The following is a 24,589-nucleotide window of genomic DNA, read 5'->3' on the forward strand; positions in this document are numbered from 1 at the left end:
AAGGAGAGAGGATGCAATGAATCAAGGAAAATGCCATTGAGATACTCCCAAGGACAGAGGAAGCAAGTATTTGAAAGCTATTGAAGCCCTCATGCAGTCATTGTCATGTTAAATCACTGTATTTAAAAAAATAAATAAAATACCTTGTTTATTTCCCTGAGCCTCCATTGGCCCTTAAAATGCTTAGTCGGTTAGTGTGGGTGTTTGGAAACACATTAAGATATTTACATACACAGCTCAGATTGGCTGATAGAATGGTCTTGAGCCCACCCCCTTACCCAGATGAACAGTAATTGGTCTATTATAAATCAGATTACATTGTGAGGTCATGTGTGTCATAAATTCCATCCCACCTGAACAGGATGAAATTCCGGGCCTTTTATTCCCCAAACAGCACTTACACAAAAAGGGAATCATCATTTTCACAATGTGTTATTATAAAGCGTTATTTATAATAACACAAATTAGTGTTTTGAATTATTATTTTTATTTTTTATATTACAGGAACATGAGCCGCCCCTTGAAAATTGCAAGACTGACTGAGCTACCATAGTACCCATAATACCCTTGTCCTGTCCAGACTGACTGAGCTACCATAGTACCCATGTCCTGTCCAGACTGACTGAGCTACCATAGTACCCATGTCCTGTCCAGACTGACTGAGCTACCATAGTACCCATGTCCTGTCCAGACTGACTGAGCTACCATAGTACCCATGTCCTGTCCAGACTAACTGAGCTACCATAGTACCCATGTCCTGTCCAGACTGACTGAGCTACCATAATACCCATAATACCCTTGCCCTGTCCAGACTGACTGAGCTACCATAGTACCCATGTCCTGTCCAGACTGACTGAGCTACCATAGTACCCATGTCCTGTCCAGACTGACTGAGCTACCATAGTACCCATGTCCTGTCCAGACTGACTGAGCTACCATAGTACCCATGTCCTGTCCAGACTGACTGAGCTACCATAATACCCATAGTACCCATGTCCTGTCCAGACTGACTGAGCTACCATAGTACCCATGTCCTGTCCAAACTGACTGAGCTACCATAATAGCCATAATACCCATGTCCTGTCCAGACTGACTGAGCTACCATAGTACCCATGTCCTGTCCAGACTGACTGAGCTACCATAATACCCATAGTACCCATGTCCTGTCCAGACTGACTGAGCTACCATAGTACCCATGTCCTGTCCAGACTGACTGAGCTACCATAATACCCATAGTACCCATGTCCTGTCCAGACTGACTGAGCTACCATAGTACCCATGTCCTGTCCAGACTGACTGAGCTACCATAGTACCCATGTCCTGTCCAGACTGACTGAGCTACCATAGTACCCATGTCCTGTCCAGACTGACTGAGCTACCATAATACCCATAGTACCCATGTCCTGTCCAGACTAACTGAGCTACCATAATACCCATGTCCTGTCCAGACTGACTGAGCTACCATAGTACCCATGTCCTGTCCAGACTGACTGAGCTACCATAATAATACCCATAGTACCCATGTCCTGTCCAGACTGACTGAGCTACCATAATAATACCCATAATACCCATGTCCTGTCCAGACTGACTGAGCTACCATAATAATACCCATAATACCCATGTCCTGTCCAGACTGACTGAGCTACCATAATACCCATGTCCTGTCCAGACTGACTGAGCTACCATAATAATACCCATAGTACCCATGTCCTGTCCAGACTGACTGAGCTACCATAATACCCATAGTACCCATGTCCTGTCCAGACTGACTGAGCTACCATAGTACCCATGTCCTGTCCAGACTGACTGACTACCATAATAATACCCATAATACCCTTGTCCTGTCCAGACTGAGCTACCATAATAATACCCATAATACCCTTGTCCTGTCCAAACTGACTGAGCTACCATAGTACCCTTGTCCTGTCCAGACTGACTGAGCTACCATATTACCCATGTCCTGTCCAGACTGACTGAGCTACCATAGTACCCATGTCCTGTCCAGACTGACTGAGCTACCATAATACCCATGTCCTGTCCAGACTGACTGAACTACCATAATACCCATATCCTGTCCAGACTGACTGAGCTACCATAGTACCCATGTCCTGTACAGACTGACTGAGCTACCATAGTACCCATGTCCTGTCCAGACTGACTGAACTACCATAATAGCCATAGTACCCATGTCCTGTCCAGACTGACTGAGCTACCATAGTACCCATGTCCTGTCCAGACTGACTGAGCTACCATAGTACCCATGTCCTGTCCAGACTGACTGAGCTACCATAGTATCCATGTCCTGTCCAGAAACAACCTCTAACTAGGAATAATAAAGGGGCTTTGTGTCGTTTCTGGACAGGATCCCACAACCCTCTGAGTGTTTGCTGGACCAACAACACGATTCGAAGGCAATGGTTGGATGTTTAATTTCATTGCCCCACACACACACACACACACACTGGGGTACATTCGTTAAAGCAGTAAAAAATGAGACATTTACATATCTACTATTAACACACTGGCTTCATTCCAGCTAGTTAGGTGTGGAAATTGACTGACTGTAGCATATCTTTAGTCTTTTTAAATTTTTTTACATTTATTTTACCTTTATTTAACTAGTCAGTTAAAGAACAAATTCTTATTTTCAATGACGGCCTAGGAACAGTGGGTTAACTGGCCTAGGAACAGTGGGTTAACTGCCTGTTCAGGGGCAGAACGACAGATGTCAGCTCGGGGATTTGAACTTGCAACCTTCCGGTTACTAGTCCAACACTCTAACCACTAGGCTACCCTGCCGCCCCGGGGGCACCAATAAATACTGCTGTTTTGGCTGTATGGCGTCATTGAATGAATGATGCCATAATGTAGCGCACGTTAAAACTAACGTTAATACTACTTCACGACAGTGTTACCGTTATCAGGTCCGTTACGTTAACAGCATCATTCGTACCAAGGCTACTCGTATCATAGACCACAATTCAACTGTGGTACAAATCGGGCACGTAAAATAGCCTGCTAAAACTGGAGGTGCTTTTCTCCATTTTCTTTCCTTGAGTTGAGCTGACACCCTGTGCTGTGGAGAAACAGCAGTGCCTGGATGTTGCGCCAACAACAAAACACACCAGATAGACCAAGCAAACGAACCCAGAACTGACATGAACTAAACTCATATTGATGTTTTGGAGCTGGAAAGAGAGAGAGAGAGAGAGAAAAAAAATCTACTGCAGATTGGAGGTCCTGAATTTACAAAAAGAGCTACTGTGAATTCACAAACAGAAACTCCTTCAGAGAAACAACTGCCCACTGTGTAAAGAACACTGATCTTTTTAATTATTTAAACAATTATTTATTAAAACAATCCATTCCCAAGCAATTGGGGGGGCCCTCCTCAGATAGGCCCTCCTCCACAGTCCCCTCGGGTAGGACCTCCACAGTCCCCTCGGGTAGGACCTCCACAGTCCCCTCGGGTAGGACCTCCACAGTCCCCTCGGGTAGGACCTCCACAGTCCCCTCGGGTAGGACCTCCACAGTCCCCTCGGGTAGGACCTCCACAGTCCCCTCGGGTAGGACCTCCACAGTCCCCTCGGGTAGGACCTCCACAGTCCCCTCGGGTAGGACCTCCACAGTCCCCTCGGGTAGGACCTCCACAGTCCCCTCGGGTAGGACCTCCACAGTCCCCTCGGGTAGGACCTCCACAGTCCCCTCGGGTAGGACCTCCACAGTCCCCTCGGGTAGGACCTCCACAGTCCCCTCGGGTAGGACCTCCACAGTCCCCTCGGGTAGGACCTCCACAGTCCCCTCGGGTAGGACCTCCACAGTCCCCTCGGGTAGGACCTCCACAGTCCCCTCGGGTAGGACCTCCACAGTCCCCTCGGGTAGGACCTCCACAGTCCCCTCGGGTAGGACCTCCACAGTCCCCTCGGGTAGGACCTCCACAGTCCCCTCGGGTAGGACCTCCACAGTCCCCTCGGGTAGGACCTCCACAGTCTCCTCGGGTAGGACCTCCACAGTCTCCTCGGGTAAGTCATCTCCTTGTCCCCTGCCAAAGTTCTACAGTACCTCCACTGCAATAACGAGTCCAAAAAGATCCACATCCGCCATCTGGAAAAATCCGGTTGCGTAGAACCTTAGGCGCTGAAGTAGTGTGTGTCCAGCCTCGTTCATATCACTCCCATGCTTAATGGTTGGCGCAACCTTTTCTTTCCAGTTGCATTACAAGAGTCCATGGAGAAGCGGTATCTCCTTGAAAACTCATCATTATCATAAAGCTCAACGGGATTCAACCTGTCTGTAATTATTCTCTGAGGAACTCTTGTCGTTTTGGTCTCTTCAGGGTAGATATGCTGCCCTTTTAAAATCAGTTCAACCACCTCAAGAACCAGTTTAGAATTAACCTCTAGTCTAGGTTTATATTAAAATGTATCTAGGTTTTAAAGTGAAAACTAAATTTAGATTTAGAGAAAGGAATTTAACTAGTATTAATTTAAAACTAGGTTTAAAATTTGGTGCAACAAGATGAAAAGATAAAACATTGATTTAATCCAGTTTAAAGAGCTAATCCATGTTGGTGCAACCTACCCCAAATGTTCTGTCCTTCCAGATGAACATTCATTCCCTCACCTTGGCCGTTGTTAAATCGCGTGCAGTATCACACCAGCTCTTTATCACTTGACTGTCATTCAGAAAATCATTTCCTGAACCAGTTGATGTTGTGTGATAATGTCCCTGTGTAACTAAACAGCTAGACATCATTCTCGTATGATTAAATCTTGTTTAAAAAGTTACTATTTCTGTTAGAAGCATTTGATTTTGCAATCGCGTACATTATTTTGGGATGCGTTTCAATGAATTGGTTTCACACCGTAACATACGCCGATACGAACCGTTACAATGAACTGGTTTCACACCGTAACATACGCCGATACGAACCGTTACGAGGTTACAATGAACTTCCGAGATCGGCATACAAATAAGAAGACCCGCAGCAATATCCAATATAATATATAATAATATATAATAAATATCCAAACATTATACAGGATCCAATTCAAAAGTGTAATTCAACTGTTAAATGCTAATGTACGATCTTTAGTCATTATGTCAAATATGTACGGAAAGGTAGTGTTTTGTCACAGGATTTTGGACAAATCTGTGAAGACTAAGCATGAGAGAGGGTTTATAGGTTTTGATTCAATATATTGAATGTGTCTATGTTCCCCTTTTATATCTTAATGTATTCACATGAAGATAAAAAAAAAAATGGGGGAAAACTATGTGAATTATTATCAATGACCTTATAAAGAGCTACAAATAGTTGTCCACAACAAGAAATGCTCACTGATCCCCTAGTTTATAGAAATACCCTGATACGCAGTCATTTGAGAGAGAGAGAACGAGCTAGAGCGAGCGCGCGAGAGAGAGAGAGAGAGAGAGAGAACGAGTTAGAGCACGCGCGCGAGAGAGAACGAGCTAGAGCGCGCGCAAGAGAGAGAACGAGCTAGAGCGCGCGCAAGAGAGAGAACGAGCTAGAGCGCGCGCAAGAGAGAGAACGAGCTAGAGGGGGAGAGAGAGAACGAGCTAGAGGGGGAGAGAGAGAGAACGAGCTAGAGGGGGAGCGAGAGAGAACGAGCTAGAGGGGGAGCGAGAGAGAACGAGCTAGAGGGGGAGAGAGAGAGAACGAGCTAGAGGGGGAGAGAGAGAGAACGAGCTAGAGGGGGAGCGAGAGAGAACGAGCTAGAGGGGAAGAGAGAGAGAACGAGCTAGAGTGGGGAGAGTCAGCTGCAGCAGTATTGAGTCATGTACAGGCTGCAGCATTGTGATGGAAGAGCTTTTTAATACTGCCTGCAGAGTTTAACAGTGTATGTATTAGGGCTGGGTATTGCCAAGGACCTCACGATACTCACGATTAGGCTTTTAGTGGTCATAAAATTGTGTCAGCTGTTTATTGTCATGCAAAAGACTGCCGGATTCACGGTAATTGACCGTTAATGAACAAACACATTAAGCATCTCAAGGCCTTCATGCATAGCTGCCAAATACGTGATTTTGGAACGTCAACATTTATATAAAAAAATTAATAAAACAATGTAATATAAATCCATTATTTATTTTAGGCAGGTTGAATAAAACATTATGATATGAAGAAAATGTATTTCAGGAGAAAAGAAAATCTGTCTATCCTCCATTCTGTAGGCTTGTTCATTTAGCTTTATAAGTACCAGTGCTATGATTTTAAAGAAGAATATCATTTTTTTATTTTATTTGACCTTTATTTAACTAGGCAAGTCAGTTAATAACAAATTCTTATTTTCAATGACGGCCTAGGAACAGTGGGTTAAACTGCCTTGTTCAGGGGCAGAACGACAGATTTGTACCTTGTCAGCTCGGGGATTTGAACATGCAACCTTCCGTTTACTAGTCCAACGCTCTAACCACTAGGCTACCCTGCCGCCTCTACACTCTAACCACTAGGCTACCTACCTCCTCTACACTCGAACCACTAGGCTACCTACCTCCTCTACACTCGAACCACTAGGCTACCCTAATTGAACTTAGCCTAATGAAATAGAAAGAAAGGTACATTCTGGAGTGAGTGAGTATATGAAGTGGTTATGTTGAGCGTGAAAGTGATCATTTGAAACGGGTCCTTTTTGGTAGATTTAAAGTTACATAATAATCACAACAACCATTTCTAAGATTTGACTGAGATACAGTTCAGAAGGAAATCAGAAATAAATGAATTAGGTCCTAATCTATGGATTTCACATAACTGGGAATACAGATGTGAATATGTTGGTCACAGATATAATACCTTTAAAAAACAAAAAGTAGGAGCATGGATCAGAAAAACCATTCAGTATCTGGTGTGAACACCATTTGCCTCATGCAGAGCAACACATCTCCTTCGCATCGAGTTGATCAGGCAGAGAGAACAGTCTATGACTTGGGTATCTTCAGTCTGACAATTTTCTGGGCCTTCCTCTGACACCGCCTAGTATATACAGTGGGGAGAACAAGTATTTGACACACTGACGATTTTGCAGGTTTTCCTACTTACAAAGCATGTAGAGGTCTGTAATTATTATCCTAGGTACACTTCAACTGTGAGAGACGGAATCTAAAACAAAAATCCAGAAAATCACGTTGTATGATTTTTAAGTAATTAATTAGCATTTTATTGCATGACGTGAGTATTAAACTCATTGAGCTGATCCTGGGAGAACTGTAAACTGTTCATCAGGTCCTGGACCTCTCTGGTCAGGTCGTCCATTATTTTATTTGTTGACTCCACCAGTAATTGAACACCACACTTGAAGCGATTTTCTTGTGGTAACAACTGCTTGACAAACTCCTTTGAAAGAGACACACCACTGTCCTCAACGGTACTCCGGCCGGCTTTGGTCTTTGTCATGGTAGCAACGTAGGCTACGCGGTTACTCCTCACAGTTTCAGACAGGGCATGTCGCAGGGAAGCTAGAAAATGCAACAAAACAGCAGTGATCTAGGGAGTTACAAGCACGGGACAACCCGCCGTCCCAGCCACAAGGTCTAACCGTGTCGCGGGCTGTGTTCAAAGCCCTCAAGGAAACCCTGCTAGCTTGATAGGCGGCTAATAGTGCTACGCCAAGCAGCTCATCAGACCCTTGGTCGGCAGGATTCCTGGACAGATAGCAGCGGTGCCAGCAACACATGACAACTGTGTCACGAGATCCAAATGCAAAAAGGTAGCTAGCTAGTAACTTTTTCAGACTTTCCAATATTACCAAAAACAAGAAACAGAGTACTCCCTTGTTCCCGAGATCAACCGTGAGTGAGTGAGTGAGTGTCTCACCTGTCTCCAGTGGTTCTCGAACACCATGAGGCAGGTCTCTGGGTCAGCAGTACAGGGACTGGAAGAGGCTACGTTCCTACTGGACCTGCCCCCCGGACCCCGGGGGGTCAGCCGGCTCAGCCAGCTCATCCTGACCTCCAGAGGGATCAAGGGTCAGAAGTCAATGTTCAGGGTTCAGACAGGAGCAGGAGAGAGGTGCTGGCACATGGACAACAAGGTAGGAGAGAAGGAAGAGATTGACAGTAGGGAAGAAGAGGGGAGGGAGGAGGGAAGGTGAGGGGAAAAGGAGGAGAGGGAAGGGAAGGAGGGGGCAGTAGAGGGGACCAGGAGAGAGTCCAGATAGAGTCGGATGAGGAAAAAGAGGTAGATTCTGTTGTGGTCGCCGGGGTGAAGATGTCTCTCGCCGTCAGTGTTACCGTAACGCAACGGATTAGCGGTGGGCTACCCCTGAAGACCCTGTCATCCAGTCTGCAGCTGACACCACTCCATTCCCAGGCAGAGGACCCACAGCACTGGAGGAAAACAAACACAACACAGGAGGTTAGAGAGTTAGGGTTGTATTATAAACTGGGTGGTTCCAGCCCTGAATGCTGATTGGCTGACAGCCGTGGTATATCAGACCGTATAATCTAGAGTCGAAAGAAACGCACACCTGTTTAGGCGAGGTGCTGGCTAGCAGGAGTATAACACTTGAAAATGAAAAGGAGAGCTGAAAACTCCAGGAGCTCAGACGCAATCATTTAATAACCTAATATCCAACGTTTGGACAGACAAGCTGTCCTCATCAGACTGTATACCACGGGTATGATAAAATATGTATTTTTACTGCTCTAATTACGCTGGTAACCAGTTCATATTAGCAATAAGGCAACTCAGGCGTTGGTGATATATGGCCAATATACCACGGCTAAGGGCTGAATCCAGCCCTTAACAGGGGTATATTGGCCTTAAACACCACATCTCCTCTGCCCTTATTGCTTAAAATATAGAAATGTTTTTATACAGAGGGTAGGGTTGTAATATATTTGAGAAAGGCCATTTATTGGTCGCCAACTCATCTGCCAAAAAATAAAGAATTATAGGCCATGGTAGCATGCACGATGGGCAACTCACAAATCAACCACCCCGGCTGGCCGCTCACTTGGATACATCATGTCAATTCCCACCACAAAAGGACATTATACAGTTGAAGTCAGAAGTTTTACATACCTTGTCTTAGGTCAGTTAGGATCACCACTTTATTTTAAAAAGGTGGAATGTTAGAATAATAGTATTTCAGCTTTTATTATTTCAGCTTTTATTATTTTCATCACATTCCCAGTGGGTCAGAAGTTTACACACACTCAATTAGTATTTGGTATCATTGCCTTTAAATTGTTTAACTTGGGTCAAATGTTTCAGGTAGCCTTCCACAAGCTTCCCACAAGAAGTTGGGTGAATTTTGGCCCATTCCTCCTGGCAGAGCTGGTGTAACTGAGTCAGGTTTGTAGGCCTCCTTGCTCACACACACGTGTTTTCAGTTCTGCCCACAAATGTTCTATAGGATTGAGGTCAGGGCTTTGGGATGGCCACTGCAATACCTTGACTTTGTTGTCCTTAGGCAATTTTGCCACAACTTTGGAAGTATTCTTGGGGTAATTGTCCATTTGGAAGACCCATTTGCGACCAAGTTTTAAATTCCTGACTGGTGTCTTGAGATGTTGCTTCAATATATCCACATAATTTCCTGCCTCATGATGCCATCTATTTTGCGAAGTGCACCAGTCCCTCCTGCAGCAAAGCACCCCCACAACATGATGCTGCCACCCCCGTGCTTCACGGTTGGGATGGTGTTCTTCGGCTTGCAAGCCTCCCCCTTTTTCCTCCAAACATAACGATGGTCATTATGGCCAAACAGGTCTATTTTTGTTTCATCAGACTAAAGGACATTTCTCCAAAAAGTATGATCTTTGTCCCCATGTGCAGTTGCAAACTGTAGTCTGGCTTTTTTATGCCGGTATTGGAGCAGTGGCTTTTTCCTTGCTGAGCGGCCTTTCAGGTTATGTCAATATAGGACTTGTTTTACTGTGGAAATAGATACTTTTGTACCCGTTTCCTCCAGCATCTTCACAAGGTCCTTTGCTGTTGTTCTGGGATTGATTTGCCCGTTTCACACCAAAGTACATTCATCTCTAGGAGACAGAATGCATTTCCTTCCAGAGCGGTATGATGGCTGTGTGGTCCAATGGTGTTTGTACTTGCATACTATTGTTTGTACAGATGAACGTGGTACCTTCAGGCATTTGAAAATTGCTCCCAAGGATGAACCAGACTTGTGGAGGCCTACAATTTTATTTCTGAGGTGATTTCTTTTGATTTTCCCATGATTTCAAGCAGAGAGGCACTGAGTTTGAAGGTAGGCCCTGAAATACATCCGCAGGTTCCCTCCAATGGACTCAAATGATGAAAATTAGTCTATCAGAAGCTTCTCAAGCCACAACATCATTTTCTGGAATTTTCCAAGCTGTTTAAAGGCAGTCAACTTAGTGTATGTAAACTTCTGACCCACTGGAATTGTGATATGGTAAATAAGTGAAATAATCTGTTTGTAAACAATTGTTGGAAAATGTACTTGTGTCATACACAAAGTAGATGTCCTAACAGACTTGCCAAAACAATAGTTTGTTAACTTCACTAGGGTAGGGGGCAGCATTCAGCATTTTGGATGAAAAGCGTGCCCAAAGTTAACTGCCTGCTACTCAGGTCCAGAAGCTAGGATATGCATATAATTGGTAGATTTGGAAAGAGAGAAAAGACTCTACATTTTCAAAAACTGTTAAAATAATGTCTGTGAGTATAACAGAACTGATATGGCAGGCGAAAACCTGAGGAAAATTCACCCAGGAAGTGCTATTATTTTGAAATGCCTGTTTTTTCATTGAAAGCCTATCCACCATACAAATACTTAAGATGCAGTTCACGATCCCTATGGCTTCCACTACATGTGGCCAGTCTTTAGGCATTTACTCTGAAAAATGAGGGCGAAACACCACTTTCAATGAGAGGACATTGGACATTTCCAGACATGAGTCCTGCGCGTGACCGGGACCGTGCCTTTCTTGTTTTCCCTTTCCAATGACGAAGGTATTGTCCGGGTGAAATATGATCGATTATTTATGACAAAAACAACCTGAGGATTGATTATAAACATTGTTTGACATGTTTTTACCAAATTTTATGATACTTTTTTGATTTTTCGTCTGTCTGTTGTGACCGCGCTTTGTTCCAATGGATTACTGAACAAAACGGAGGTTTTTGAATATAAAGAGGGACATTCTCAAACAAAACAAACATTTATTGTGTAACATGGAGTCTTGGGAGTGCAATCATATGAAGATCATCAAAGGTAAGTGATATATTTTATCGCAATTTCTGACTTTTGTTACTCCTCTAATTGGCTGGTTACTGTTTGTAATGATTTGTCTGCTGGGCGCCGTTCCCAGATAATCGCATGATATGCTTTCGCCGTAAAGTAATTTTGAAATCTGACACAGCGGTTGGATTAACAAGAAGTTAATCTTTAAGCCAATGTATAACACTTGTAAAGTGGGGCAAAAAAGTATTTAGTCAGCCACCAATTGCGCAAGTTCTCCCACTTAAAAAAGATGAGAGGCCTGTAATTTTCATCGTAGGTACACTTCAACAAAAAATCCCGAAAATCACATTGGGGCGGCAGGGTAGCCTAGTGGTTAGAGCGTTGGACTAGTAACCGGAAGGTTGCAAGTTCAAACCCCCGAGCTGACAAGGTACAAATCTGGCGTTCTGCCCCTGAACAGGCAGTTAACCCTAGGCCGTCATTGAAAATAAGAATTTGTTCTTAACTGACTTGCCTAGTTAAATAAAGGAAAAATAAAAAAAATTGAATTTATTTGAAAATTATGGTGGAAAATAAGTATTTATGTAGATGTGGTGACTAATATATACATATCAATATCTCTCTCTATTTCTATCTATCACCATAACTTGCAAATAAATTCATAACAAATCCTACAATGTGATTTTCTGGATTTTTTTCTCCTAATTTTGTCTGTCATAGTTGAAGTGTACCTATGATGAAAATTACAGGCCTCTCATCTTTTTTAAGTGGGAGAACTTGCGCAATTGGTGGCTGACTAAATACTTTTTTGCCCCACTTTACATATCTATCTCTATTTTTTTATTTATTTTACCTTTATTTAATATTTTACCATTATCTATACAGTTCATCGAACCTACAGTATACATTCAACCATCTACACAAAGAGGTAGATTTAGTAAACACAAAGGTGGGGTCGAGGACAGAGTGGTGATGTCTCTTCCTGTCTTCCAATCCACTGACCGGTGGGCAAGGGCAGAGAAGCAAATGCGTGAGCAAGCAGAAGAGGAGTTTAAAAGTTGGCATAAAAAAAAAAGGTTGTCAACAGGAAGTTTCCGGCATTTCCAGAGAAAGGACGCGTTTAAAAAAAAGAAGAAGAAGAAGTGGTGACGGTGGGATGTTATGCTCCAGTCTAAAACACGCAGAAAAAAATAAGAAGAAGAAGTGGTGACGGTGGGATGTTATGCTCCAGTCTAAAACACGCAGAAAAAAAGAAGAAGAAGAAGTGGTGACGGTGGGATGTTATGCTCCAGTCTAAAACACGCAGAAAAAAAGAAGAAGAAGAAGTGGTGACGGTGGGATGTTATGCTCCAGTCTAAAACACGCAGAAAAGAAGAAGAAGTGGTGACGGTGGTATGTTATGCTCCAGTCTAAAACACGCAGAAAAAAAGAAGAAGAAGTGGTGACGGTGGTATGTTATGCTCCAGTCTAAAACACGCAGAAAAAAAGAAGAAGAAGAAGTGGTGACGGTGGGATGTTATGCTCCAGTCTAAAACACGCAGAAAAAAAGAAGAAGAAGTGGTGACGGTGGGATGTTATGCTCCAGTCTAAAACACGCAGAAAAAAAGAAGAAGAAGAAGTGGTGACGGTGGGATGTTATGCTCCAGTCTAAAACACGCAGAAAAAAAGAAGAAGAAGTGGTGACGGTGGGATGTTATGCTCCAGTCTAAAACACGCAGAAAAAAAGAAGAAGAAGAAGTGGTGACGGTGGTATGTTATGCTCCAGTCTAAAACACGCAGAAAAAAAGAAGAAGAAGTGGTGACGGTGGGATGTTATGCTCCAGTCTAAAACACGCAGAAAAAAAGAAGAAGAAGTGGTGGTGACGGTGGGATGTTATGCTCCAGTCTAAAACACGCAGAAAAAAAGAAGAAGAAGAAGTGGTGACGGTGGGATGTTATGCTCCAGTCTAAAACACGCAGAAAAAAAGAAGAAGAAGAAGTGGTGACGGTGGTATGTTATGCTCCAGTCTAAAACACGCAGAAAAAAAGAAGAAGAAGAAGTGGTGACGGTGGGATGTTATGCTCCAGTCTAAAACACGCAGAAAAAAAGAAGAAGAAGAAGTGGTGACGGTGGGATGTTATGCTCCAGTCTAAAACACGCAGAAAAAAAGAAGAAGAAGTGGTGACGGTGGTATGTTATGCTCCAGTCTAAAACACGCAGAAAAAAAGAAGAAGAAGAAGTGGTGACGGTGGGATGTTATGCTCCAGTCTAAAACACGCAGAAAAAAAGAAGAAGAAGTGGTGACGGTGGGATGTTATGCTCCAGTCTAAAACACGCAGAAAAAAAGAAGAAGAAGAAGTGGTGACGGTGGGATGTTATGCTCCAGTCTAAAACACGCAGAAAAAAAGAAGAAGAAGAAGTGGTGACGGTGGGATGTTATGCTCCAGTCTAAAACACGCAGAAAAAAAGAAGAAGAAGAAGTGGTGACGGTGGTATGTTATGCTCCAGTCTAAAACACGCAGAAAAAAAGAAGAAGAAGAAGTGGTGACGGTGGGATGTTATGCTCCAGTCTAAAACACGCAGAAAAAAAGAAGAAGAAGAAGTGGTGACGGTGGGATGTTATGCTCCAGTCTAAAACACGCAGAAAAAAAGAAGAAGAAGTGGTGACGGTGGTATGTTATGCTCCAGTCTAAAACACGCAGAAAAAAAGAAGAAGAAGAAGTGGTGACGGTGGGATGTTATGCTCCAGTCTAAAACACGCAGAAAAAAAGAAGAAGAAGAAGTGGTGACGGTGGGATGTTATGCTCCAGTCTAAAACACGCAGAAAAAAAGAAGAAGAAGTGGTGACGGTGGTATGTTATGCTCCAGTCTAAAACACGCAGAAAAAAAGAAGAAGAAGAAGTGGTGACGGTGGGATGTTATGCTCCAGTCTAAAACACGCAGAAAAAAGGAAGAAGAAGTGGTGACGGTGGGATGTTATGCTCCAGTCTAAAACACGCAGAAAAAAAGAAGGAGAAGTGGTGACGGTGGGATGTTATGCTCCAGTCTAAAACACGCAGAAAAAAAGAAGAAGAAGAAGTGGTGACGGTGGGATGTTATGCTCCAGTCTAAAACACGCAGAAAAAAAGAAGAAGAAGAAGTGGTGACGGTGGGATGTTATGCTCCAGTCTAAAACACGCAGAAAAAAAGAAGAAGAAGTGGTGACGGTGGTATGTTATGCTCCAGTCTAAAACACGCAGAAAAAAAGAAGAAGAAGAAGAAGTGGTGACGGTGGGATGTTATGCTCCAGTCTAAAACACGCAGAAAAAAAGAAGAAGAAGTGGTGACGGTGGGATGTTATGCTCCAGTCTAAAAAACACAGAAAAAAAGAAGAAGAAGAAGTGGTGACGGTGGGATGTTATGCTCCAGTCTAAAACACGCAGAAAAAAAGAAGAAGAAGTGTTGGTGACGGTGGGATGTTATGCTCCAGTCTAAAACACGCAGAAAAAAAGGTGGACCTTATTACGCTTTTATGTAAATGGTTCAATCTCAAATAACACACCCATGTCACAGAAAGGGTTAAAAGAGACCAAAACAATAGTAAAAGCTCTAAGGGGTAGTTTTATCGATATAGTATGTTTTAATTTAGTAAAAATTTGTATATGGCTAATGTATTTTATAATTAGTAAGCACAGAGTATGAATTTAAAAATAATTCATATTAATGAGGGTAAAGCAAATCATGAATATCCAACGGAGATTGGTAATAAATACATACAGTAAAATGGTAGATTAAAGCACCAACACATACAGTAAAATGGTAGATTAAAGCACCAACACATACAGTAAAATGGTAGATTAAAGCACCAACACATACAGTAAAATGGTAGATTAAAGCACCAACACATACAGTAAAATGGTAGACTAGATTAAAGCACCAACACATACAGTGACATGGTAGATTAAAGCACCAACACATACAGTAAAATGGTAGATTAAAGCACCAACACCTACAGTAAAATGGTAGAGTAGATTAAAGCACCAACACATACAGTAAATTGGTAGATTAAAGCACCAACACCTACAGTAAAATGGTAGATTAAAGCACCAAAACATACAGTAAAATGGTAGACTAGATTAAAGCACCAACACATACAGTAAAATGGTAGATTAAAGCACCAACACATACAGTAAAATGGTAGATTAAAGCACCAACACATACAGTAAAATGGTAGAGTAGATTAAAGCACCAACACATACAGTAAATTGGTAGATTAAAGCACCAACACCTACAGTAAAATGGTAGATTAAAGCACCAACACATACAGTAAAATGGTAGACTAGATTAAAGCACCAACACATACAGTAAAATGGTAGATTAAAGCACCAACACATACAGTAAAATGGTAGATTAAAGCACCAACACATACAGTAAAATGGTAGACTAGATTAAAGCACCAACACATACAGTAAAATGGTAGACTACATTAAAGCACCAACACATACAGTAAAATGGTAGATTAAAGCACCAACACATACAGTACAATGGTAGACTAGATTAAAGCACCAACACATACAGTAAAATGGTAGATTAAAGCACCAACACATACAGTAAAATGGTAGGATAGATTAAAGCACCAACACATACAGTAAAATGGTAGACTAGATTAAAGCACCAACACATACAGTAAATTGGTAGATTAAAGCACCAACACCTACAGTAAATTGGTAGATTAAAGCACCAACACCTACAGTAAATTGGTAGACTAGATTAAAGCACCAACACCTACAGTAAATTGGTAGACTAAAGCACCAACACCTACAGTAAATTGGTAGATTAAAGCACCAACACCTACAGTAAATTGGTAGACTAGATTAAAGCACCAACACATACAGTAAATTGGTAGATTAAAGCACCAACACCTACAGTAAATTGGTAGATTAAAGCACCAACACCTACAGTAAAATGGTAGATTAAAGCACCAACACCTACAGTAAATTGGTAGACTAGATTAAAGCACCAACACATACAGTAAATTGGTAGATTAAAGCACCAACACATACAGTAAAATGGTAGAGTAGATTAAAGCACCAACACATACAGTAAAATGGTAGACTAGATTAAAGCACCAACACATACAGTAAAATGGTAGATTAAAGCACCAACACATACAGTAAAATGGTAGACTAGATTAAAGCACCAACACATACAGTAAAATGGTAGATTAAAGCACCAACACATACAGTAAAATGGTAGACTAGATTAAAGCACCAACACATACAGTAAAATGGTAGATTAAAGCACCAACACATACAGTAAAATGGTAGATTAAAGCACCAACACATACAGTAAAATGGTAGACTAGATTAAAGCACCAACACATACAAGGTCTAACGGGGAGTGGCCTCGCCGTGAACAGAAGTTAGAATGTTTTTTTGGTTTCGTCTGTAATTTAAAAAACCTCTTATGAAATGTTAGAGGGAATGTTGTCTGTGCCGAGGGTCACTCTTCTGTTTCAGAGTGCGACTAGGAAACATGTGACTCAAGAGTTTGGTACTCAACGCCAATGCACTCTCTCTCTTCCTCTCCTCCCGGAGGTTTGGGACCAAGCCAAGGTCAAAAGGTCATTGTTTCTAAACATGAACTATTAGGCCCTTAAGCCTACGACTTTCACGAGGGGGTGGGGTAGAGATGGGCCTTGGGATGAGAGGTGCTTTCTAGGGGGTGGGGTAGATGGGCCTTGGGATGAGAGGTGCTTTCTTGGGGGTGGGGTAGAGATGGGCCTTGGGATGAGAGGTGCTTTCTAGGGGGTGGGGTAGAGATGGGCCTTGGGATAAGAGGTGCTCTCTAGGGGGTGGGGTAGAGATGGGCCTTGGGATGAGAGGTGCTTTCTAGGGGGTGGGGTAGAGATGGGCCTTGGGATGACTTGAGGCCTGATAACTACTACCCACAAACAACAAGCATAGGGATTGATAGAGGCTTTAGCAGGTAGAGATTGGCATGAGGAGGAATAGAATGAAGTGAGGAGGGTACCAAGCGGCTATAGGAGGAGGAGGAATAGAATGAAGTGAGGCGGAGGGTACCAAGCGGCTATAGGAGGAGGAGGAATAAAATGAAGTGAGGAGGGTGGTACCAAGCGGCTACAGGAGGAGGAGGAATAGAATGAAGTGAGAAGGAGGGTACCAAGCGGCTACAGGAGGAGGAGGAATAGAATGAAGTGAGGAGGAGGGTACCAAGCGGCTACAGGAGGAGGAGGAATAGAATGAAGTGAGGAGGAGGGTACCAAGCGGCTACAGGAGGAGGAGGAATAGAATGAAGTGAGGAGGAGCGTACCAAGCGGCTACAGGAGGAGGACGAATAGAATGAAGTGAGGAGGAGCGTACCAAGCGGCTACAGGAGGAGGAATAGAATGAAATGAGGAGGAGCGTACCAAGCGGCTACAGGAGGAGGAGGAATAGAATGAAGTGAGGAGAAGGGTACCAAGCGGCTACAGGAGGAGGAGGAATAGAATGAAGTGAGGAGGAGGGTACCAAGCGGCTACAGGAGGAGGAGGAATAGAATGAAGTGAGGAGGAGCGTACCAAGCGGCTACAGGAGGAGGAGGAATAGAATGAAGTGAGGAGGAGGGTACCAAGCGACTACAGGAGGAGGAATAGAATGAAGTGAGGAGGAGCGTACCAAGCAGCTACAGGAGGAGGAGGAATAGAATTAAATGAGGAGGAGCGTACCAAGCGGCTACAGGAGGAGGAATAGAATGAAATGAGGAGGAGCGTACCAAGCGGCTACAGGAGGAGGAGGAATAGAATGAAGTGAGGAGGAGGGTACCAAGCGGCTACAGGAGGAGGAATAGAATGAAGTGAGGAGGAGGGTACCAAGCGGCTACAGGAGGAGGAGGAATAGAATGAAGTGAGGAGGAGGGTACCAAGCGGCTACAGGAGGAGGAGGAATAGAATGAAGTGAGGAGGAGCGTACCAAGCGGCTACAGGAGGAGGAGGAATAGAATGAAGTGAGGAGGAGCGTACCAAGCGGCTACAGGAGGAGGAGGAGGAATAGAATGAAGTGAGGAGGAAGGTACCAAGCGACTACAGGAGGAGGAGGAATAGAATGAAGTGAGGAGGAGCGTACCAAGCGACTACAGGAGGAGGAATAGAATTACATGAGGAGGAGCGTACCAAGCGGCTACAGGAGGAGGAGGAATAGAATGAAGTGTACACCTGCAGGGGTAGACTGACAGAGGGGTAGACTGACTGAGGGGTATTGATCCTTTATTCTTGCCAATCTCAGCAGAAAAGCAGCCCACAGGCATAGAGCCTGGAGGTGGGAAGTGCCAGGTTTTTTAAACTTCCTTCAAGTATGTCCACACATTAAACACGTTACTCCACTGTATCTGTTACATTTGTGCTATTACACTCCTAGGTCCCTGACAGAACTATAAACAATAATCTTGAGGCCATCTTTCTTTTAGCTGGTGTGGGAGTTCGTTTCTCCGGCCCTTTGTACTCTCATAGAAACTAGGTTATCGCTACTCTATGTACAGAATGGAAGGAGTCTGAGTTGACAACAACAGAGCACATTTTAGAGTGTAGGCTAGTCCTGCTTCAGGTCAGAGTAGAGTTGTTCTTCTCCAGCAGGCAGGTCAGTTGGGATGTTCTGCCTTGCGAGTTCCTCCAATTACTTTCTGTCCTCATTAGGAGACTGTTCGGTTTGTTTCTACCCACAGCAAATGCTGTACAGTCTACACTCCGGCCACCTACAGCGCCTAACAGAGACAGACCGAGAGAGAGAGCGAGAGGCCGAGAGCGAGCGAGAGGCCGAGAGAGAGAGAGCGAGAGGCCGAGAGAGAGAGAGGCAGAGAGAGAGAGAGCGAGAGGCAGAGAGAGCGAGAGGCCGAGAGAGCGAGAGGCCGAGAGAGCGAGAGCGCGAGAGGCCGAGAGAGATGATGTTGATGATGCCATTCTTACTCTCCTCAACATGGTCTACAGACATCTAGAGGGTGTTGAATCCCATGTCAGGGTTCTGTTTGTTGACTTTTCTTCTGCCTTTAATTACAATCCAGCCTTACATTCTGGCACAAAGACTCATTCGGGACTTCTCTTTAGATGAGGGGGGGGTGGTTTTGTAGCTGTTGGGACTTCCTGAGCAGGTCAAAATGGGTCCCCACGTGTCAGACATACGCAATACAAAACATAGGCGCTCCTCAGGGATGTGTTTTGTCCCCACTCCTGTACACTAATAGTTGTACTAGTTCCCATCCTGGCAGACACCTCGTTAAGTTCTCTGATGACACTGCCTTGATCAGCCTGTTGCATGATGACGAGGAACACCATGGCCGAGTCCTAGATGACTTTGTAGAGTGCTGTGAGGAATCACACTTGGTCCTCAATACCGACAAGACCAAAGAGATGTGCATAGACTTCAGGAAGCGTACAACACCTGCCTCTGTAACATATATCAGAGGTCAGAACATAGAGATTGTAGAGGAATACAAATACCTGGGTGTCCTCTTGGACAATAAGCTTCAGTGGAGTAAATGTACAGACCTAATCTACAAAAAAGAGCCAACAGAGACTGTACTTTCTCAAAAAGCTGGGATCTTTTAATGTTAATTGTACAATGTTGTTTGGCAATGCCACTGCCAGCCAGAGAAATATGCTGAGAAGGATTATTACCACAGCAAGCAAGGTACTAGGAGTCAAACAGACAGGCCTGGATGAGATCTTTAAGGTCAGGGCCCTCTGTAAAGGCTCACAAAATCATTTTAGACCCAAGCCACCCCCTATACCTGGACTTTGAACTACTCCCCTCTGGGCGCAGGTATAAGGCAACCCTCAGCAGGAAAAACAGAACTAGACAATCACTTGTGCCAGGTGTGATATCACTCCTAAATAACTCAGGCTAATGTTCCTATCCACCCAGTAAGGCCAGCAGGCTAATGTTCCTATCCACCCAGTAAGGCCAGCAGGCTAATGTTCCTGTCCACCCAGTAAGGCCAGCAGGCTAATGTTCCTATCCACCCAGTAAGGCCAGCAGGCTAATGTTCCTATCCACCCAGTAAGGCCAGCAGGCTAATGTTCCTATCCACCCAGTAAGACCAGCAGGCTAATGTTCCTATCCACCCAGTAAGACCAGCAGGCTAATGTTCCTATAGACTCAGTAAGACCAGCAGGCTAATGTTCCTATAGACTCAGTAAGGCCAGCAATCTAATGTTCCTATCCACCCAGTAAGACCAGCAGGCTAATGTTCCTATCCACTCAGTAAGGCCAGCAGGCTAATGTTCCTATAGACTCAGTAAGATCAGCAGGCTAATGTTCCTATAGACTCAGTAAGGCCAGCAGGCTAATGTTCCTATCGACTCAGTAAGATCAGCAGGCTAATGTTCCTATAGACTCAGTAAGGCCAGCAGGCTAATGTTCCTATAGACTCAGTAAGGCCAGCAGGCTAATGTTCCTATAGACTCAGTAAGGCCAGCAGGCTAATGTTCCTATAGACCCAGTAAGGCCAGCAGGCTAATGTTCCTATCCACCCAGTAAGGCCAGCAGGCTAATGTTCCTATCCACTCAGTAAGGCCAGCAGGCTAATGTTCCTATCCACTCAGTAAGGCCAGCAGGCTAATGTTCCTATAGACTCAGTAAGACCAGCAGGCTAATGTTCCTATAGACTCAGTAAGACCAGCAGGCTAATGTTCCTATCCACTCAGTAAGGCCAGCAGGCTAATGTTCCTATAGACTCAGTAAGATCAGCAGGCTAATGTTCCTATAGACTCAGTAAGGCCAGCAGGCTAATGTTCCTATCGACTCAGTAAGATCAGCAGGCTAATGTTCCTATAGACTCAGTAAGGCCAGCAGGCTAATGTTCCTATAGACTCAGTAAGGCCAGCAGGCTAATGTTCCTATAGACTCAGTAAGGCCAGCAGGCTAATGTTCCTATCCACCCAGTAAGACCAGCAGGCGAATGTTCCTATAGACTCAGTAAGGCCAGCAGGCTAATGTTCCTATAGACTCAGTAAGGCCAGCAGGCTCATGTTCCTATATACCCAGTAAGACCAGCAGGCTAATGTTCCTATCCACCCAGTAAGACCAGCAGGCTAATGTTCCTATAGACTCAGTAAGGCCAGCAGGCTAATGTTCCTATCCACCCAGTAAGACCAGCAGGCGAATGTTCCTATAGACTCAGTAAGGCCAGCAGGCTAATGTTCCTATAGACTCAGTAAGGCCAGCAGGCTCATGTTCCTATATACCCAGTAAGACCAGCAGGCTAATGTTCCTATCCACCCAGTAAGACCAGCAGGCGAATGTTCCTATAGACTCAGTAAGGCCAGCAGGCTAATGTTCCTATAGACTCAGTAAGGCCAGCAGGCTAATGTTCCTATAGACTCAGTAAGGCCAGCAGGCTCATGTTCCTATATACCCAGTAAGACCAGCAGGCTAATGTTCCTATCCACTCAGTAAGGCCAGCAGGCTAATGTTCCTATCCACCCAGTAAGACCAGCAGGCGAATGTTCCTATCCACCCAGTAAGGCCAGCAGGCTAATGTTCCTATCCACTCAGTAAGGCCAGCAGGCTAATGTTCCTATAGACTCAGTAAGACCAGCAGGCTAATGTTCCTATCCACTCAGTAAGGCCAGCAGGCTAATGTTCCTATAGACTCAGTAAGACCAGCAGGCTAATGTTCCTATCCACTCAGTAAGAACAGGACTCTTGTCTCTTTTTATTGGTATGTAACAGTTATGAAAGTTATATTGTCAACTTGTTTGGTTATTTAAAAAACGCCACTTTAAAACGTGTACATGACACCAACAAACTGTCCCCATGGGGACAATAAAGTCAGTACAGTAAAGACAGCAGGAGAGTGGGAAAACAAGAGAGAGCTGAAGCATGTGAGAGGGAGAGCAAGAGAAGGAGAGAACCAACGTGAAAGAGTAGAGGAGAGAAAGAGCGTGGGAGGATGAGTCACCACTTATGAGCATAATATCTAAATTAACCTCGGGTTGGAACCAAAATTATTTCCCAATAGCTTTCAAAAATGTTTTTAACAAGTGTAGGGTACGATATGTGACTGAAACTTTGCAGGTGAGGAGAACTCTGGGTAATAAGGCGCTGGGCATCTTGTTGTTATGACGTGCATGACTTGAATTTGCAAAATTATACCTACGGAGGAGTAGCTTCTATAGAGGAACTTTGAATGTCTTTTAACTTCAGAGAGTTGGCTTAACTAACATTGGACCAGAACTAGCCCTTGGCCATGACTCAGTTCCATTGCATTACACATGATGTCGCCTAGAGTTTGAGAGAGCTAGACCTGAGCTAGCTAACGGGCTAGCTAACGGGCTAGCTAACGGGCTAGCTAACGGGCTAGCTAACGGGCTAGCTAACGGGCTAGCTAACAAGAAAGCTTGTGTGTGTGCAGAGTGGCACCAGAAATAAAGTAAACAATCCAATGTGAAACGTGATAACTGTAGTATCCTTAACTAGCATTGAACAAGTTCAGAACTGTTCTCTAATTAAACCACTCCCTAATTTCTGAATCAGTCCTGTAAAGGCAGTAGCTACAGTAGACTCTGCACGCCTAGGGGGGAGGGGCTACAGTAGACTAGGAAGGCCTGGGGGGGGGGCTACAGTAGACTAGGCAGGCCTAGGGGGGAAGGGGCTACGGTAGACTAGGCAGGCCTAGGGGGGAGGGGCTACAGTAGACTAGGAAGGCCTGGGGGGGGGGCTACAGTAGACTAGGCACACCTGGGGGGGAGGGCTACAGTAGACTAGGCACACCTGGGGGGGAGGGGCTACAGTAGACTAGGCAGGCCTAGGGGGGAAGGGGCTACGGTAGACTAGGCAGGCCTAGGGGGGAGGGGCTACAGTAGACTAGGCAGGCCTAGGGGGGAGGGGCTACAGTAGACTAGGCAGGCCTAGGGGGAGGGGCTACAGTAGACTAGGCAGGCCTGGGGGGGAGGGGCTACAGTAGACTAGGCACACCTGGGGGGGAGGGCTACAGTAGACTAGGCACACCTGGGGGGGAGGGGCTACAGTAGACTGCACGCCTAGGAGGGGGGGGGGGGGCTACAGTAGACTCTTTGCTTAGGGGGGAGGGGCAGGTAGCCTACACAAACACAAAGATTTTCAGCTGGCAGGCAGAGACTGGAATAAGTTTGAGTGAGAGTGAGGGCAGTGAGGGCAGTGAGTGACAGTGAGGGCAGTGAGTGACAGTGAGTGACAGTGAGGGCAGTGAGTGACAGTGAGTGACAGTGAGGGCAGTGAGTGACAGTGAGGGCAGTGAGTGACAGTGAGTGACAGTGAGTGACAGTGAGGGCAGTGAGTGACAGTGAGGGCAGTGAGTGGCAGTGAGTGACAGTGAGTGACAGTGAGTGACAGTGAGTGACAGTGAGTGACAGTGAGTGACAGTGAGGGCAGTGAGTGACAGTGAGGGCAGTGAGTGACAGTGAGGGCAGTGAGTGACAGTGAGTGACAGTGAGGGCAGTGAGTGACAGTGAGGGCAGTGAGTGACAGTGAGGGCAGTGAGTGACAGTGAGTGACAGTGAGGGCAGTGAGGGCAGTGAGTGACAGTGAGTGACAGTGAGGGCAGTGAGTGACAGTGAGGGCAGTGAGTGACAGTGAGGGCAGTGAGTGACAGTGAGGGCAGTGAGGGCAGTGAGGGCAGTGAGTGACAGTGAGGGCAGTGAGTGACAGTGAGGGCAGTGAGTGACAGTGAGGGCAGTGAGGGCAGTGAGTGACAGTGAGTGACAGTGAGGGCAGTGAGGGCAGTGGGGGCAGTGAGTGACAGTGAGTGACAGTGAGGGCAGTGAGTGACAGTGAGGGCAGTGAGTGACAGTGAGGGCAGTGAGGGCAGTGAGTGACAGTGAGGGCAGTGAGTGACAGTGAGTGACAGTGAGTGACAGTGAGTGACAGTGAGGGCAGTGAGGGCAGTGAGGGCAGTGAGTGACAGTGAGTGACAGTGAGGGCAGTGAGGGCAGTGAGTGACAGTGAGTGACAGTGAGGGCAGTGAGTGACAGTGAGGGCAGTGAGGGCAGTGAGTGACAGTGAGGGCAGTGAGTGACAGTGAGGGCAGTGAGTGACAGTGAGTGACAGTGAGTGACAGTGAGGACAGTGAGGACAGTGAGGACAGTGAGGGCAGTGAGTGAAAGTGAGGGCAGTGAGTGAAAGTGAGGGCAGTGAGGGCAGTGAGTGACAGTGAGTGACAGTGAGTGGCAGTGAGGGCAGTGAGGGCAGTGAGTGACAGTGAGGGCAGTGAGTTTTTGTGGGACTGAGAAAAAAAAATGGCCAGAACGTAAAAAGAACGTTATCAACCGGTTCAAAAGCTTTTTAAAATAACAGTTACGTTCCAATGTTGTTCTTTGTGACAAGAGTACCAACAGGCAGCTCATGATGACGATTTTACAATAGCATCGTCTGATGACAATGATTGACAGGATCTGACAATTACATCTTGA

The 24,589-nt window shown here is 45.0% G+C and overlaps 1 protein-coding gene across 4 annotated transcripts in view; it reads right to left on the bottom strand.

Annotated features, from left to right (window-relative positions):
* Positions 1 to 24,589, bottom strand: part of LOC110518808 (FTS and Hook-interacting protein homolog) — a 77,130-nt gene that overhangs the window by 37,213 nt on the left and 15,328 nt on the right. For all 4 annotated transcript variants that reach the window (XR_005051391.1, XM_036975299.1, XM_036975300.1 and 1 more), the window contains exon 3: positions 7,835 to 8,346. Coding sequence is in view for 3 of the 4 variants with exons in the window: in XM_036975299.1 (XP_036831194.1) it covers positions 7,835 to 7,963 (129 nt within the window). In the remaining variant the exon portion in view is untranslated. The remainder of the gene's footprint in view (positions 1 to 7,834; positions 8,347 to 24,589) is intronic.

The sequence above is a fragment of the Oncorhynchus mykiss genome, chromosome 3, assembly GCF_013265735.2.
Source record: "Oncorhynchus mykiss isolate Arlee chromosome 3, USDA_OmykA_1.1, whole genome shotgun sequence".
Classification (NCBI taxonomy): domain Eukaryota; kingdom Metazoa; phylum Chordata; class Actinopteri; order Salmoniformes; family Salmonidae; genus Oncorhynchus; species Oncorhynchus mykiss.